The sequence below is a fragment of the Mastigoproctus giganteus genome, chromosome 13 (assembly GCF_048544385.1).
Source record: "Mastigoproctus giganteus isolate SK-2022 chromosome 13, ASM4854438v1, whole genome shotgun sequence".
NCBI classification, from domain to species: domain Eukaryota; kingdom Metazoa; phylum Arthropoda; class Arachnida; order Uropygi; family Thelyphonidae; genus Mastigoproctus; species Mastigoproctus giganteus.
This window is the reverse complement of record NC_143587.1, coordinates 49,637,402-49,656,276: the sequence shown is the minus strand read 5'-3', so window position 1 is coordinate 49,656,276 and position 18,875 is coordinate 49,637,402. Positions and strand designations below refer to the sequence as shown.

Sequence of the window (18,875 nt, the reverse complement as noted above, 5' to 3'; positions counted from 1 at the left end):
ATATTCTTCTTTTATAGAATTTGATTTTTTTTTTTTTTTTTTTTTGAAAAGGACAGGTTGCGTGATTTGTCTCCATGAAATTCGTAATTTTGTCCTACAAACAGTGAACCGATCATACAATACACAGAATTTACATAAGCAATACACGGTTGCCTTATGGCTTCAGTTGTCTCGACGCTCATGCTAAACAACCCAACCCAAATGAATTGAATACTTAAATATTTGCCATTAGGGGGTTCATTGTTACGAGTGTCGTATGTCACTACACTGTGTGTGTGTGTGTGTGTGTGTGTGTGTGTGTGTGTGTGTGTGTGTGTGTGTGTGTGTGTGTGTGTGTGTGTGTGGTCTGACTACAGTGGTAGAGAAAATCAAGACAATGATTAAGCGTGAAATACAATTCTGAAGGATACGTAACATGGTTTTGTTAAAGAAAAATCATGTTAACTAACCTGGTAAGTAATTTTGACACAGTTACTCGTGAGCTGGATGTAAGGAACAATTTCAACAAGTTCGATGATCTATCGAACAAATAAGGCAATTGTAAGACCACATTTGGAATTGTGTCCAAGTATGGAGATCTCATCTGAAATATGGTTGAGGTTCTTGAAAAGGTCCAAATACGGGCAAACTGGCATGGTGATATCGGAAAAAGGACGGTCGTACGAGGATAGACTTCGATTATGTGGGCTAGAGAGCTCGGTAATGAAGCCTCTTAGAGGGGATCTGATTAGGTTTATAAGGCTCCGAAAAGAGTTAGTAAAATGAATGAAGACGGAATTTTCATCGTTATAAAAAATTCTACAACTAATTCCAATTAGTTCTAGTTAGGTCAAATTTAGACCGAATTGTAGGAAGTTTCTTTTTAGCCAGCGAGTCTTTGATTACTGGAACAAGTTACTTCCTCAAGTAGTTGAGACTGTCAGTTTGAAGAAATTCAAAGGTCAACTAGATAGTTACCTACGTGAGGAAGGAAGCACAAAATTTGTTTTGTATCTTCTTGGCTACTTTTTCTTCTCTTTTTTTGGGGGGGGGGGGCGATGTAGTAAAAGCCTGTGGCTTCTTTGCACTATATGGCTAATACTATACTAATATGAGCAATATTTCAATATGGATTAAGAATATCCAAGGTTCAGACCTGTCTAAAGCAGTGGTTTTTTTAAAGTGTGTCCTGTGAAGCCCTGGGAGTCTGCAAAGGGATCCCAGACGTTCTGTAAATCTTCTGTTAAATTGTTTCATTGATTTTTTATTTAAATTTTTAACGTGCATTTTTCTTTTTTGATTGTTTGTTAATTATTATTGTTTTTAAAGATACTAGGATCCTGCAGAAAATTTAGATATTCAAAAGGGTTTAGCGGCCAAAATAACTTTGAAAAGCGCTACTCTAAACCACACATTTTCTATAGACTCTCGGCTACTGCACTGGTTTCTCGGGAACCTACCATTTGCATTCGGATTAAAATTTTAATTCCCCGTCTGACAAAAAAAAAAAAAAAAAAGTAATCCATCCTATCATGTGCTCTCGGCTATTACTGGAAGAAACCCCCTGAGGTGAACCCAACAGTTCCACCTGGCGACCTCAGTTTCTTTTTTCCAACTAATCTCACATGAATTAACTATCCTAGGCACTTACTAATGATTTTGAAACATTCCACATAAAATCTAATAAATAACTACCCCTTAGTTAATCTAACTTTTCTTTATTAATCTTGTTGTTTCCAATGAATATTACAAGAAATTACTTAGTGATTTATGAAAATTTTAAATTATGCAAAATGGAAGTGTACAAGCCTTGCCCAGAAAACATTTTTTAAAAGAGGATCGCAGAGATTGTGTTGACGTAAAGAAAAAAAAATTAGAAAAACGCAATAGTGCGCGGCAAAACGTACAGATGACGACATCAGCCAAAGACCTTCCATTCCATTCCAAAGATCTTCCATGGCGAAGGTGGGGGCTTTGTCCGGACCCAGTTCTCCCACAGCGGGTTAAAAAGACCCGAGTTCGAATCCCGACAATGACGCGAGGAATTTTTACGAGCCTTTTTCACAACGTGGCTGAGTTAGTCTATCTCAGGAAAGAGCAGAATTTTTCTCCTGGAAACTCGGTGTTTTTTGAGCAGCAATCAGCCAAAGAATTTACAGACATAAATATATTCGGCACAATATAGTCTAAGTCGCTGTTGCGCCTAAAATCGCACAACAACAGCTCTGGGATTCCTGTTCCTTCAGTTTTAAATGTGGTATATTTGTGCATGTCCGAGCTGATATTCCATGTCAAAGTATATAAATATACTTAAACACAAGTATATAAATATACTTGTGCCGAATATAAATATATTCTGCAAAATATAGCCTAAGTCGCTGATGTGCCTAAAACCCTACAACAATAACTCTGTAATTCCCGTTCCTTCAGTTTTAAATGTGATATTTGTGCATGTCCGAGCTGATATTCCTTGTCAAAGTCTTCCTAATCTGCATCCCTCTTTTTGATCTCAAAACATCTTCACTCGATAGGCAATATAGCCTCAGTTACTCTTGCCCTTTTGAACTCCTAAATAGCAACATCTTTAGTCCATTCTTTAATATTCATTTTCCGTCTCTATTGCTCTACCAATGTGTAGTCCAGAAGTAATTCCCCTCCCGTGTCGCTACTTTTCAATATCATTTTAACTATTTTTTTCCTTCTGAAACGAAATTTATCTACATTAAATCAATCAGTAAGAAGGGATTGGTTGGATGTATATGTATCTTGAAGGTATTTGTACCATCCAATCATTTTATTGCTTCGACCCTTTCTAAACTGTGAAATTCTTTTATTATCTTGAAACCATACAGCTGAATAACAATTGTTAATACGGATTTCTTCAATATAAATCTACAAGGAATATCATGGCTTGTATCACTCACTATATTTGGACAAACAGAAAATTTAGAAAAATTCAAGAAGATTCATTAGATATTTCCTTGATTCTTTTCCCTCTCTAGACACTTCAAACACCTATTTGAAATGACTAGCGGAAAAGGATCAGCAAAGTTTTCACATAACAGCCATTGATTAAGCTACCATGATGGAACATTTTGATAACATTTTCGTAATCAGTTTCTTAAACTGACGAGAAGTATTCTCGAATTTTGCATACCATTTATTTATTTTTAATTTTTTTTCATTCATCTGTTAGCTTAGATGTGGAACCCCATCTAAGATAACCGAAAACAAACGAACAAACTATTATTAGTAAACTTTTATGAATATTTATTTAAATATTTCCCGTAAAAGTAGGAAACATATTTACATAAAATATGTTTTTTTGATTTTTGCTAACCATAAGTAAATATTAAATGAATATTTATTTTTACAGAAGTATTCAGTGGCCTTCTGCTTCCCAACATTGAAGAATCACCAACAACAACAGGAGGTGGTGGAATCGCCGTTATATCTCCGGTAGCAAACAGCATCCACGTTATTATTGATTTCAATGGAATATTTTCACCTAAAGGTTGGCATTTGTAATGTATGTACTGAAATATTTTGTTAGAGATTTAATTATCCTAGGGTAGAAAGAATGAAAGAAATTCCGTTCAGACTGTATGAGAATTATGATTGCTATTACTAATGCTGTATTAGAATTATGAACTACAGTAAATCCTCGATTTAACGGACTTCGAATTTAAGGGACGAAAAAAGTTTACTAGCACCATATTGTATTCTGAATGTGCTCATTAAATAAGGAAAACTGGAAACTCCTGAGTCACTGCGACCACCACAATCGCCGGAATCTGTTTTTTGAATACGCTCGCTATCATATCATTGGTTGTTAGTCCGTGTCGTTTCTTTATTATCGACTCACTTGCATCATATCATCATGGCGCCCTAAGAAATCTGGTTAAAAAAGGAAGTGTGTCCATCTGAATGTTGTGCAGAAATTAAAGAAGGCGATGCCAGGGTTCGCACCGTCAGAGCATCTAATCCCTACTACCTGGCCCGGCTCCCGGCTCCCGGTATGGTAACTACAGGTCGGTGATGTTCCACGGGCTTTTGGCTAACAGGCCAGATGAACAACATAACCCTACATTACACTACACAAACTACATATCACTCACATTATCTGACCTTTACAGAGTACTGTACTCAAAACACATGAGAACTGATCGTCGAATAATAGGAAAGCACTGGTGCCGCTTCACTCTAAATACTATGTACTATGTGTCTGTTTCCCTCGTCTGCGAGGAATATGGCGTGAAAAATGTCAGATATTACAAAAAAAAAAAAAAAAAAAATAAGGCTAAGCTTACGCAATTTTTAAGGAATCATGAGTGAAGTATCAACAGTATCTCAACCTCGGCTTCTCAGCTCTGACTCTGAAAAAATCTTGTTCTGGCACCATCATACCATCATAGGGCAAGAATCTTCTACTGCGTGCTATACATCAACCAAAAAAATAAAGGTAAATAAAAGCGTGTTTTTTATTAACTTTATTTTGGTGTTTCTAATACATAGATATACAGAGCAACTGTTTAAATATTCAAGTGCATGTTTTTTTGTTTTTGTTTTTGGTTTTTTTTTTATGAAAACCCCAAGCACGAGAGGTATTAGAACCTACTGTACTTAGTACCGTACGTGGGTTGGAGGTGAAGAAGATGAAACAAGATACTTGCAGAGATTAGACTTGAACTTCTATAGATTGTAATTTTCAGGAAATACGTATGAAAGGAGGTTGTTCCAGAGTACGGAAGTAGAATGAATAAATGAGGAAGAAGAAAAGTTCGTTCTATGAGTCTTAAGCTGGACAGTAAAAGAATGTTGACTGCTTGCGGCATATGTTCGGACTGCTTTGGAAGAGAGGGGGAATTATAGAAGCCAATTCAGAAGAACAGTGCCCATGGAAGTATCTGTAGAAAACGCATGCAGCAGAAACAGGACGTCTATGAGACAGAGAGTGGAGAGATTCTGATGAGTCATTAATTAACCCAAGTGTCCTCTTTTGAACGGAAGCCTGAGAGAGGTTTTGGGGGAACCGTCCCCAGATGTCGGAACAATATTCCACGGTAGGGAGGATTAGCGATTTGTACAGAGTGAACAGCTGTTTGGAAGAAAGGTAATGCCGAGAGCGAAAGAGAAACCCCAGTTTTTTTAGGTGCAGGGGAAACAATATTTGTAATATGCTTGTGCCAAGAGAGATTATAAGTCAGGGTAATCCATAATAGAGATATATGATCTTGCCTAGAAATTGGAGTGTCATCGAAGATAAGGATAAGAATAAGAAGAGAAGAATCCTTTTCTTCTGTTCTTATGCTTTGCTTCTGTTCTCTGTTAGTCCATAAAATCAAAGGTTTACTGTACATCGTATTAAATTTTATCCAAGATATCAGACAGGACTGAGTTTTAGAAGGATTGAAATCAATTACCTTTGTCCCACTGAAGACTTACCTGGAGACCAACATTTAAGGAATTGGTAGTGGATATTCGAGACGTTGAATCTATTTAAGCAGGGCAAGGTTTCTCAAACTGGAAGGCGGAATGCAACGTGCTATCATCAGAAAAACTATGGATAGGATTTCCGGTCAAAGAAAGAAAGTCATTAATATACAAGAAAAGAGTGGGAGAAAGAACTGAACTTTGGGGAACAGCAGCATTAGTGGAGAAGTAAGAAGTAAGAGAGTCATCTACCATCACCCGCCGTGAGTGGTCATAGAGAAAACGGGATACCCAATTACAAAAAACAGTTAGCAAACCATAATATGGAAGCTTATTCAGAAGGCCTTCATGCCAAGCACGATCAAAGGCTTTTGAAATGTCAAGAGCAACTGCTTGAGTTTCACCAAACTTTTCCATTGAATTTGTCCATAGATGGGTAACATAAGCCAGAATATCACCAGTTGATTGACACTGACGGAATACATATTGGCGATCGCTGATCAGATGGAAGGTTTCTAGATAGCTTAAGAGTTGGTGGTTAATTGATTTCTCCACTACTTTAGAAAGAGTAGAAGTAATCGCAATGGGACGATAATTGGATGGAAGGGATTTTGCGAACTGGCTCGATACGAGCAAATTTCCAAGCAGAATAAAAAATACCTCTAGAATAAGAAAGTGAAAAAAGGAGATACAGAACAGGAGTAAGTTCAGGAGCACAGGTTTTGAGAACAAGTGGAATAATACCATCAGGACCCAGAGCTTTCTTAGCATTAAGATTCATCAGAATCCTTCTGACATCCTTTTGACGGAAGACCACAGGAGTCATTGAATGGAGTGTACTGGGAATGGTGAGATGTGATTTACCAAGATCATCAATACACGAGTTGGAAGAAAAATAGGATGCTAGCAGGGCAGCATTATCTTTGGCTGAGGTGGCAATAGAATCATCTGGTTTAGACAGAGGTGGGAACAGAGATGGGCAAAAGTTGCGGCCAATAGCTTTGGCAAGAGACCAAAAGACCAAAATGCTCGGCTACCATTTCGAGAAGAAGCAAGTTTTCTACTCTTACAAATGGTCTCAGGAAAAAACTTTCGATTTAATAGAATCCGCAATATCGGATTCCCTCCCCCCTGCTCTCTCTTTCTCTCTCTTTCTCTCTCTCTCTCTCTCTCTCTCTCTCTCTCTCTCTCTCTCTCTCTCTCTCTCTCTCTCAGTTAGTCCATAAAATCAAAGGTTTACTGTACATCGTATTAAATTTTATCCTAATTAGTGTACATCATTGGTTATTTTTAGTAATGTTTTGTTTGTGTCTTATAATCAGTAACATTAAAAACATAAAGGGGCAGGCACTTGTGTAAAAAACTAAAAAAAGTTTGAACTCCTACTATTATTTTATTTATGGAGCCATTACAAATACAACTGAGCAGAAAATGTAAGGTACAATCGAATTAAAACGTTTCATTATAAATAGAATCGAATTTAAATTGTACACTGGATCAACTACTGATACATATACAAAGTAGTACAATATACATAACGTCGACCTGATATGCAAATATGGGTGGTTTTAAATAGAGTGGTCTGAGTGCGTCACTCAACTCGATTGCGCATGGATACCAGAGACTGTATGAGTGATTCATTGTGACGTACAGTGGTGGTCAGAATGGAAGTATCCAATCACTGGCAAGAGTCCTAAATGTTCACCCAAATTTATCCACATTTTGGAGACAATTCAAGACGGCGGAGGTGGTGTCTCCGAATCACACCTTGTTGTAGTTCTGAGAAACCGCTGTATAACCAATAGTGTAGTGTATATAATCGATTTATATACACTATACTGCCAAACGTAACCAGACACTTGCATGTTTCAAGAATCTTTTATTGATACAATATTTAATAATGCGTCGGCCAATCTATGAACTTAATTATACACTGTATCTCCGTCGGTAGACCCCAAACCAATTTCTGAAAACACGAAGGAGTATTTTGGTCCATTTCTCCTTCAGCACAGAGGTCAATGCAGCTTCTGATTGCGGCGTTTTGGCGTGAATCCGAAGCCGACGTTCTAGTTCATCCCAAAATTGTTCAGAGGCGTTACGGTCAGCGCCATGGCCAGTCCACTGAAGCTGTTGCACGCCCATATCTTCAAACCAAGTCACTTCAGGCTGTGAAACTATGACAAAGCGCAGTGTCATACTGAAACAGAAAAGAGCCTTTCCCATACTGCTGTCGTAGTGTAGAAAGTGAGAAATCGTCCAGAATGTCATCACCCTGAACTATCTATATACTACATGGCATTTATTATGCCAGAACGACAACCAATAGTCCAAACCGAAATCACAAGAAACAATCCCAGACGGTGGAAGCAACTCCGCCATATTGCACAGTTGGGACGATATACTCTAGTAAATAACGTTCTCCTGGAATACAACAGACACAAAGCCGTCATATCCTGTACTATGATCCGTTAATCCATAAAATAGCTTTCAATGTTCCAGTGACCAAAGACGACACGTTGTGCACTAGACAAGTCGACGCTGCTGTGATGTTTAGCTGTGCTGCAGGTCTTCCGTGAAATCCGATGTCAGGCTGATCTTTACGTATGTCCTTGTATTAATATTAGTTCCTGTGGCTTCTCTGAATTCATGGTTGACAGTATTCGATGAGGATTGACGAGATCTACGCACTACAGTTCTGAGCTACCTGCGCTCTCTTTCCGTCAATTTCTGAGGTCGGACCATGAAAATTCCCTTTAGTGATTACATCAGTCACCGTTAGTCCAGGGTGTTATAGTTTTGCTGTCTTTGAATGAACAGATTTAATACTAATATGGTATCCTAGCATCCTATGCTCATGACTCCCGTTGGAAGTCTCTAAACCTTATGCCTCGAACGATCTAATGCATTTCGTTGATGTTAGTACGAAATGCTAGTGCGAAAGCACTTAGTTGCTTGCTTAGTTGCTTAGTTGATTTAAAAGCAACTTTGTTGCAACAAAGTTGCTTTTAAATCTATTCCTGGCACGTGGGTTGCGGGTATAGTTCTACACCTTCATTTTCAATATTTCGGATACGCATTTGCTAATTTGCATATTTGGGACATCATACACTTTGATCATAAATTCACACGTAATCACATAACGTATCTCCACAGTATATTTAACTAGTTTGTTTCAATTATTTTGCAATTTTTTTATAATTTATAGCTTAACTGCTATCCACCAGTGCATTTATAAACAAGATGTAAATAAACTTGAGTATATGAAAATTTGCACAATTATCCCCAATATTGGAATATAATATTAATTTTATGCAGCCCATCCAATCGACTTCTTTAGTGGCCATCTTTAGTGTAAAAGTGGACACAGCCTAATGTAGGCTCTAGTTTAGCGTGCCTTCAACTTACTAGCTAACATAATTTATATATGTATATGAACTGAGAGGTGATAAAATTATATTTTGTGTCTCTTAAAAATTTTGAAGTTTATCATTGATTATCCCGATCTTCTAGCTGCAATTAAGTTTAACTAATTTACCAGAAAACTTCAATTTTACTCAATTTTTGTCCCGCCCATTAGAAAAACAGCTTATAGTAGGTACAAATCTTCAATCATACAGCGTTGCTCGAATGAGACTTCAATCTTGATTTCTCAAGAATAATTCTTCCTTAAGAAAAAAAATATATCTTTCGTTAAGCACTCATATTCCTTCAGATTATCTACACTTCTCTCACTATGCTCAACTTTCACTTGCTCTGGCGGCCACCAGTATGAATTGCTGTTCTGCCGTTCCTCACGCGCCAGTTATTAACTGACTCCTGCTTTCCCGTTCTCTAATGCTATCGCTCAGCATGATCAAAAAGTTCCCAGACTGCATTTTATTATCACTTATTGGATATTCCATACTGTCATTCCCAAAATATTTCATTTTCCTCGAAATCTGATACGAGCCCAGTGATTTTGTCACTGCTGGAAGCACTTCTGGAGCCCGTTTTGTAACCTCCTTCAAATGTACTGCGATTGTTTTCTCTTGGATCTCTCAAGTATCATAAAATCACCCCACTTTGAGTGCAAAAATTAAATTTTGAGAACAAAATATAAATAAATTATAATGAAAACAAAATATAATAAATATAATCTAGAAAGCTAGATCTGCAGAATACGAAGGACAGGAAACTGCAAATTCAGACAGACGTGAGCAGTATGCAATCCCCATCATGCTACTTTTCGGATATTTTCCGTAGAACACATCTTTCCAGAACCGCTGTAGAACTTCTTTGCAGAAATGCTGACTGAAAAGTTTGGCTGGGTGTAACAAAATTGTTGGTGCACAATTCCACCAAGAGCGATATGGCTATGACCTGCCAATCTGTATTGTTCAGATCTAGTTCCTCAAGTCTCATAACTTGTGGTCCTTGAATAAAGAATTGCAATGAAAGCACCGAGGGTTCGGTTTCATCTTAGACCAGAGGATTTCTACAAGCATTTTTATTAGCAGCCGTCGTTAGCCCAAGTTTTTCAATACACACACACACACACACGCCCGCGCGCGCAAACTGGCCTTTACACTCATCGCATATTATACCAAGTGTATTTGCTTAGCATCAGATTTAGTAACTGAACGCCAATTTCGGCAAACTGGTTAATACCCAGTATTGTAAATGCTTCATGAACTTGGCTTATTCATTTTTAATGTCAACAAGATTTGTGATCGTCCTGAGATCTTACCTTATACGAGTATTACTAATTTCTTATACAAATAAATAAATTTATCTATTATAAATAATAATCAGTAACCATTTGTTTATATTTAAATTAATATTCATACTAATGATAAATCATGAAAAATTAAAAAAAAAAACATCTTGAGAAACGAAATTCCATCTAATAGTTTTAATATATTATTTATTTATTTGTGTGTTAAAAGATGCGAGAGATGTTCCTGTTATTGTCAGTGTACACTACGATGAGGATGATCGCCTGGTGGCAGAAACTGTGGTGGCTCTACCGAAAGTTCATCCGGTAAGTGTGAAAGGAAAGTAGTAAATGAAGTATAAGTAAAGTAACTTAATTTTAATGAGATCAATTAAAACCTAAACACAGCTTTCACGCTGACTAAACTAATGTTTTTATAATACATGTCCACGCCTTGTAAATACTAATTTATTTAAGAACTGTGAATGAATTATAATTAATTAATGAAATTAATATTAATTAACAGTTAATGTGAATTAATTTAGTTAAATAATGCGAATTATAATAAGGACTATTAGTATAGAATGGCTATCAACTAGTTGAAATTTCACTACTGAAAAAATAAAAATGAATAAAAAAATGACTGGCGAATGATCGTGGGTTATTTGGCAAATTCGTATTCTACGAAATAGTCGTAGAATACTGACTATTTCAACCCATCCAATCCTTCCCTTCCTGATAAGACAGGTATTTCGCAAAATAAGTCCGGTAAAATTAGCTTTTCGATTTTAATTTCAATAAAATTAATTTCTCTCAGCATATAAGGAGTAACAAATAATTTGCAACAAATTGCATGAAAGATTGCATTTACTTCTGTCTCGCGCACAGTATACCACAATCAAAGTGATCAGTAATTCAGTACATAATTTACTTTTTTTTTTTTGACTTATAGATGTTGAGTAGTGTCATTCATTGCACCCCTCTTGTTCTCCTATGACTTTGCTTTCAACAAGGACAATAAAAAACACAAATAAAAAAAATATTTCAGTCTTTTTTGGGCCTTTCCGTTAGAACAGTAGCATGGTACTGATGCAGTTAGTGAAATCAATTAATCGGTTTGCAGTCCAACATTCTTCCACTTGAAGTGGTCAACAAGATGTTCAGTGAGCGCTTTCCACATAAAACACACACCGATACGGAACGCAAAAACAAATTTCTCAACTGCTGTGACGCTTATCGTAGCAGTCCTCGAAGTTGTACAAGGGCTACGTTATCACTATCAACATTACTGGTGGCACATTTAAAATCGTAAATATGACGGTTGTTCAACAAACAGCAGCAACACGACTGGAAATAAAGAAGCTCTGCTCTCTCTTTGCAAATATTTTACATTCTCTCAAAGTAATCTCGGCCTCGTAGTACAACTCATAGCACACAAGCGTAAAGCATCTGATACCACAGCAGCCTAGTTTCGTTGAAGGTGATGAGGGAGGATCTACTTCTCGCAGTATGTCTTGCGCTGTTTAAAAGCGTTGGCTCTTTAATAAGATAAAAGAGCCACTAAGTAGCTCTTTTATCTTGTGGAACAAATCAAAGACACAAGGACTCATGCAGAGAATGGGAGAGGCGCAATGCACTCAAGGATTTCCCACTGCCTCTGCTGCAGAAACGCCTTCACAGCATGATTCAGATAGCACCTTGCACCGTTATATAAGACGTTCCAGTAATGGGGAAAGAGCTCAAATTTAGATCTTGATTAAAAGTTCTCATAAGAATGTGATGAAGCCAGGTTAGTATAGGCCTATAACATTGTTATCAACAACACTGGTCAGGGAAAAAAAAAACATTTTTTTTCGCTCCCTGTTAAAATTCAGGGTGAATCTTGTAGATTTGGCGTTGCTGAATTCAAATATGGAAAATATATTGCTGTAACATCCCCAATTTTAAGGAAGAAGGGATTAAAATCAAAAACTAGTAAAAAAAGATTTCATATATTTTAAGAAAATGTTACATACAGTACTAAATTTTGAAGTATGGGTCTATTAACTGTATTCTATTTACAAAAATGTTTAATCTGATAATAAAACACTTATTTGGTCGTTTGTTTGCCTTTTATAATCGTCAATTGGTGTCTTTGGTACGAAATTCCAACAGTAGTCTGCCAACATATTTGGACTCCATTTCTCCTGGTATCTTTTTTCCGTTTGAGAAATATACCTTGTTGAAACCTTTCAGTGTGTTCATCTGAAACCGCACCCAAGTTAGTTTTCAGAAAAAAAGTAGAAATGGGAATGTACTAAATGAAGCTTTAACGACATTTTGCGTCCTAACTCTCTTTACGCTAAAATTAGTTCATCCACAATTTCACTGTAATTTTGTGATTTTTGGAAAATGAGAAAAGTTCCTGCAGACATTTTCGAATGCCTTTCAGGCTCTTATTTCTATAGCATTTAATTTTTTAGTGAATTCCTCATCTTGGAATAACCGTTTGATTTAAGGACCCATAAAATTTCCCTCTTTTATCTTGTCCTCACTATTCGAGGAAACTTTTGCCTCAAATAGGAAAATTCTTCTCTTTTTTGTCCATTGCTTTCACAAATATTTTTTATCAAACCTAGCTTGATGTGTAATGGACATAAATACATTTCTGACATATCCACCAAAGGAGGATGTGTACATTTTTCTGGCCTGGTATAGTTTCTGAACGGTCTGGCCATTTTTTTTACCCTGTAGTGGATCCTTCGCGCTACTGTTCCATTCGCATAAAAAGCAGTAGTATTTAGTGTATCCACCTTGCAACCCAGTCAGCAAAGCTACCACTTTTAAGTTGGCTCAGATATTCCATTTGTATTCTTGACAGCAATTTTTTTAAAAAAAGAACCTGTAGGTTCTCGTATGTTTCCTTCGTGTGAACTGCATGGGCCAATGGTATAGATGGATAGTTATTTCCATTATAGAGTAAAACTGCTTTCAAACTGAACTTGGATGAATCAATGAAAAGCCTCCACTGTTCGGTGAAGTGCTCCAGATGCAACTCTTTCATTAATGCCTGGACATTCTTACAATAAACCTAGTCACTGAGCCTTGGTTTTGGAGAGGTCCAAAACTCTGATCAAATCGTTCAATTCTGCCTGAGTGATTACATGCAGCTTTGCAGTATCGAGAGTTGAAAAGGCTGGATCTGTACTCGTTCTGGATTCTGCATCTTCTGGAGATTCCTTTTCCATTCTGAATCAAAGTAAAGTCCATAAGTTTCTGGTGGCTTTGGCACTGCATTGTATCATCATGAGGAACCGGCCTTAGGGCAGAAGGTATGTGGGATATTCTACTTTATTCTTGGATTTTCCAGAAAAACCAGAAATATTGGTCATGCAAACGTAATAATCGTTTATGTGGCATCGAGGTTCCCGCCATATCACTGGAACAGCAAAAGGCATCGATTTATGACTACCTCCAAGCCAGCCTGTTACTGTCCTTGAACACCAGCTACAGAAAATCTTTGGAGCCCATACTTTATCTTGATCTCCGACCTTACATCCAAAACAGAGTATGTAGGCTTTTTTCCCAAGTTGTGACCGTAACTTCCGCTGCTATTTTAATTCCACTTCTCCGCAAATGTTGCAAAAGCTATCAGGCTTATTTCGGCAAGAATGCGACATATTTCATGTACAGTTGAGGTACGCACACATAAGAACACAATTAACAAATTGTAGATTTTTATTTCTAATTTAAACATTTACACACACACTTGTTCACCGCTCGCTCTCTGAAACACTTTTTGAAATACGAAAATGCCCGCACAACATGCAAATCGACCCGTAAGCACACACTTCTGTAGCCATAATACACTTGCGGTTATGAGGGAGGGCACGCTTGGAATCCGTTACGATCAATATTTATTCTTCCCTTTTTTTAAAATGTATCGTCACGATCAATATTTATTCTTCCCTTTTTTAAAATGTATCGTCACGATCAATATTTATTCTTCCCTTTTTTAAAATATATCGTCACAATGAATATTTACATTTTTTTTCATAAATAATCAAAATAAACAGCTTCACAGTAATTTTCCATTCATTTATAAATAACACAACCAATATATGTTGCCTATAATCATTTTATAAAGAATTTAAAGAGTCAAATAGGTTAGGTGTGTTCCAAAGCAACTAAGGCTGTGAGGCGACAGTATTTATTTATTTTTTTCTTTGTTAGTTGTTGGCGCATCGGCTTCTGTGGCCATAATGCACCTCCAAAGGTTTTTGCAGTACTCTGATACAAGCCCTAGGCGAGATTCGAACCCGCGACCTTTGGATTGCCAGGCAGGCACTTTACCCACCCGGCTAGCCCGGTCGGCTGGCGAGAGTATATTGTGTCTCCAACTACTCCTATCTTTATGTGTTCTTCGGTCAGTTAGCTGTTTTCTGGACGAAAAACCCGATTTTCTAGGAGAAAAAACACGAAACCCTCCCTTGAGACCGACTAACTCAGCCGCGTTGCGAAATGAGTCAGATTTCCTATTTTAAAGAAATATTTAGTTAAGAATTACCTGTTATAGTATTAAATCCTTAGAACTAACGAATAATTAAAAATATATAAATTTCATCCGATATATGCAAACATGTTTCGTATTTAGGATTACAACAGTCTGAGTGCAAAACTTGATCTGAGTCCCGAAGACCAGGAGATGCTAGCCAAAGGAAAGTTCAAGCTTCGAGTTAGTTCAAAAGATGGTAGCCGTTATCTTAGTGGACAGATTATACCAAAACCCACTTGCAACGGTAAGAACAGTTTTTTTTTAAGAATAGTAATGTTATTGCAGAAATTAAATAGGTACACGTACGAAATAATCTTACATATACGATAGCTGATAAAAACATCGAGACAAGACATATTTCCGATAAATCCCACCTTTCAGGGATACTGCTTCGATGAACGTCGCTTGACATGTTACTTCATATCCACGCATGTTTATAGTTCATTCCATTTCTTCAGTCGGTCGTGCTCAGCGTCTGAAGTCAAAATTTTTGTGATGTGTTATGACTATTCGTGAAATGGCCGAAGAAGTAAGCATTTATGAACAATATTCTTGTCGACACCGACCAGACAGAAAATGTGACATAACAATTTTTTTTAATTTAGTAAAACAAGGTCCGCCTAATAGAGACAAAGAATAATAAGAAAAGAAGCAAAACGCCCGACCTCTAAACAAGGACCATTATAAGTAAGTATTTCTTATGTTCCAAGTTTTCAATTTTAATTGAAAACTTGCGAATGGAACTGTGCAGTTTCATAAATGAAGCTCCCCACTCCGCCCAACTTGTGAAGTAGTTTTTAGCTAAAAAAATTAATCCACGAATGAAACAGCTTCCATTTTTATTAGATATGGCTTGATAATATTTTTTGTTTCCTAAACATAAAAATATGTTGAAAAGCAAAATATTTGAAAATATAGAAAAGATTAAACAAAACGTGACGGCACAGCTTGTGAAAATTTTAAAAATTGAGTTTCAGAGGTGCTTCCAGCACTGCCGGGATCGGTGGAATATTTGTACCGTATTAAAGGCTTCTCCTTTTAATGGGATTAATCTCCAATCCCTGTAAAGTACAATATCTTAGTTTTCACAGATTCAGTCTAGATACAATTTATTAGCTCTCGTACTACCATATGAATGAAATAAAGAGAAATCTTAAAATATACTCGAAATGAATGCACTATAGTAATGTTTTGCTACAGTGTTTCAGGCAGTGGTAACAGCGGAAGAAGTTCCTGATCTAGAATATTCAAAATCTGGTGTCACTGGATTTGTCTTGCTCACAGTTGGAGAAGATGGTTCCATCCAATATAAGGTTAGATACTCAATAAAAAATAAAATTTATTTCAAAACTTTCATTTTTTTTTCAAATTTTGGGAAAAGCATTTCGCATATGAATGTGATTTATTGTAGCTGCACACTGCAGACACGAATAATGAACCATCCACCATAGCACTGGAGAAGAATGTGGAGACCATTAGTGGAGCAGATGTTCGTCGTCTGGTTGAAGTTCCATATCCACGGTTCACTAGCAGTTGGGTAGGTATATTTTTGTAAGATTTTTAAATATCCAACCAAACAACTTTAAACGATATTTTCGTAAATTTAGTCATTAATATTAATGTAATCATCTAATTTTTGAAACTGTTTCATAAATACCGAATACGCATGTGATTTTCTTATATATCCGCTTAAATCTATTAAGTATTACTTTTTTATCGGTTTATAACCACACCACAAAAAATAAACAAAGCCAAACTACAAAAAACAGTTTAGAAATAATCATCATCTCAACACTATATGAAGTTTAATATTTGCTGAAATGCTCGGAAGCTGCATTTGTTAACTACCTTTGACATTTAACTAATTTAAAATTAATTCAAAAATTGCTTAAGTAATCAAGGGAAAGAAGTGTAATAAGTGTTGAGATATGAGGGTGCTATTTCATCAAGATGACGCCTTGATGCTATTTCATCAAGATGATGGCCACCCAAATATTCGACTGTAATGGTAACAATCAGAAATCGAACTACTCCAACACAGAGTCTATTCATGAACACCCATCGTTTTGGCCATATCTCTGCCTAGCGACGTGTAATTTATTCTCCAAATAGAAATTTTTGTAGCATCTTTCAACGAAATAGTTTAAGTTCACGGGAAAAAAAAGAAAGTAAAATTACGATTCGCTACGAATCTCCCATTCCTCAAACACGAACTGTTTAATCACCCCACGTACCTGCCTTACACAAAAATGGCATGCACTAGTCACTGTTTACAATCAGGGACGAGTCAGAAAAATACTTAATTTTTTTAATCACATACGTATTTTGAGTGTTTTGAATAAAAATTAAAGATATTTCTAACTTGCGATGGCAATAATGTGAATGTGGACATTTTTTTAAACAAAGCACATATTGGTGTAGGATCCAAACTTCCTTTAAAACAGTCTAATCTAAAATATACATTAGCGCCATCTATTTACTAAACAATTAGTCAAAATTACTAATATAAGAGTCCCGTCGCTTCTCGGCCAGCAACATGTTATGAACGTTATCTATTCAAAAAAACTAAATTTATTCTCCTTTATTATATTATTTACCACACTTCCTAGTACTACATGACAACATACTCTGTACTTCGCTCGGCCCCTGATTCTCAATAGCGACGCTACCCCGGGAAGTATATATTGAAGTAATAATACTCTCTAAATCAAAAAGCCTCTTCCTGGTGTCACGTTTGTTATGATAAGCACTAGCGAATGTGAACAGAATTTCTACCTCCGCTTTTGGCGTGCTGTAGAGCGCGTGTTTACCAATGTCAAAGACCCGACTACTACCTCAGCAATTTTACACACGATGTCAGTCTGGCGTGTTCCGGGCGACAATGTCTCCGTTTTTCTTCCCGTCGATAGCGACACTGTTTAGAACACCCCACTGTTGTTGGAGGCTGCGAATCCTTGAAATGTTTGTTTGTTTGTTTATTTGTCCTCCCCCTAGACAGATGGCGCTCCGCTGGACCAGTTCCTCGGTGCATTACCGTCAAGTGGAGCATGTTAGCAGGGGCTGCCGTCGGTTGCGTGTAGTCACCGATGGCCCACATATATCATGAGACGCTGGTTTTGCAACAACGTGCTCTGTGCCCTCTGAGGCTGTCGCGGGTAATTGTGCTCCGTCTGCCTATCCGGGCCACCCAGCCACACTCTTGGCTCAGTTCCGTGTCTTAGCCAACAGCCATCACAATATATTACCCGGCTATTGAGAATCCAGTAGGTTGCTATGGTGACACTTTGAAGCAGACTAATCTAGATTGAGTCGGCAGTATTCGCTAGGAACAAGGAAATGTTTGTAAATGAAATATCAGATATAATTTCAAAAAACGTAATATATATGGTAGAGTATACCTGGAGAGTTTTCCCGTGAAGCGAGTGCTTTCAGTAATTACAATAAAGTAATAAAGTTTAATTTCAAATAATGGTTAAATTTTTTTGTCGTAAATAATTTATGATTTTTAATTATATCATCCTTGCAAAGTTTGCATATCGGTAGAAATCGTAACCAAAAGTCCTTCTCAAGCACCTTCGATTCTTACCTTCACAATGAATAATCACACTAATGTGAATTAATAATATGAATTTTGCTGATAATTTGTTCAGGTGAGACCTGATAGCCAACTGTTTAGGTTTTTATGTTCACTTAAAACAAGTAACTTAATGTGAATAGTGCAAGCAAGGAGCCAAAGGGGAAAGTTACCAATGAGTAAATAAAAGGTCATAAATGTAGATTAGTTAAAAATCTCAGCTCACAGCACGGCCTGATAATGTCATCCCTCATCAGTTGCCATAACAGGCCCCCGGCCCTAGTCACATGCCTATTGTGACGATGACAGCCATACCTCCGCCTCAAATATTTTCAACAATTTTACGATACCACACTTCATACAAAATACCGTTCTATCTTTACCATTTCATCCCTACTTCCTTGATGGTTGGGAGTAGTTTTACATTCTAATTACAGCAAGCCCGAAAAAACTTTTAATATAATGGATGGATAGATAGACACACCATTGTAATATAATAGATGGATAGACAGACACGCCATTGTAACATAATGGAGGGGTAGATAATATCGAGAGAGAATAACAGACAAATGAATATGCTTGCACTAGCCGGAACGAAATCGATTATCTATCCTTCTATAAAAAAATATTAGCAAATAAATAGTTGTCTGAATGACTATATA

At 36.8% G+C, this 18,875-nt stretch overlaps 1 protein-coding gene across 2 annotated transcripts in view; it reads left to right on the top strand.

Moving 5' to 3' along the window:
* sog (chordin short gastrulation) overlaps positions 1 to 18,875 on the top strand; it is a 297,986-nt gene that overhangs the window by 230,099 nt on the left and 49,012 nt on the right. Inside the window, exons 8-12 of one of the 2 annotated variants that reach the window (XM_090387990.1) lie at positions 3,356 to 3,493; positions 10,338 to 10,432; positions 14,739 to 14,883; positions 15,840 to 15,952; positions 16,051 to 16,176. In XM_090387990.1, the coding sequence (XP_090244116.1) occupies positions 3,356 to 3,493; positions 10,338 to 10,432; positions 14,739 to 14,883; positions 15,840 to 15,952; positions 16,051 to 16,176 (617 nt within the window). The remainder of the gene's footprint in view (positions 1 to 3,355; positions 3,494 to 10,337; positions 10,433 to 14,738; positions 14,884 to 15,839; positions 15,953 to 16,050; positions 16,177 to 18,875) is intronic. The other variant, XM_090387991.1, reaches the window with a different exon arrangement.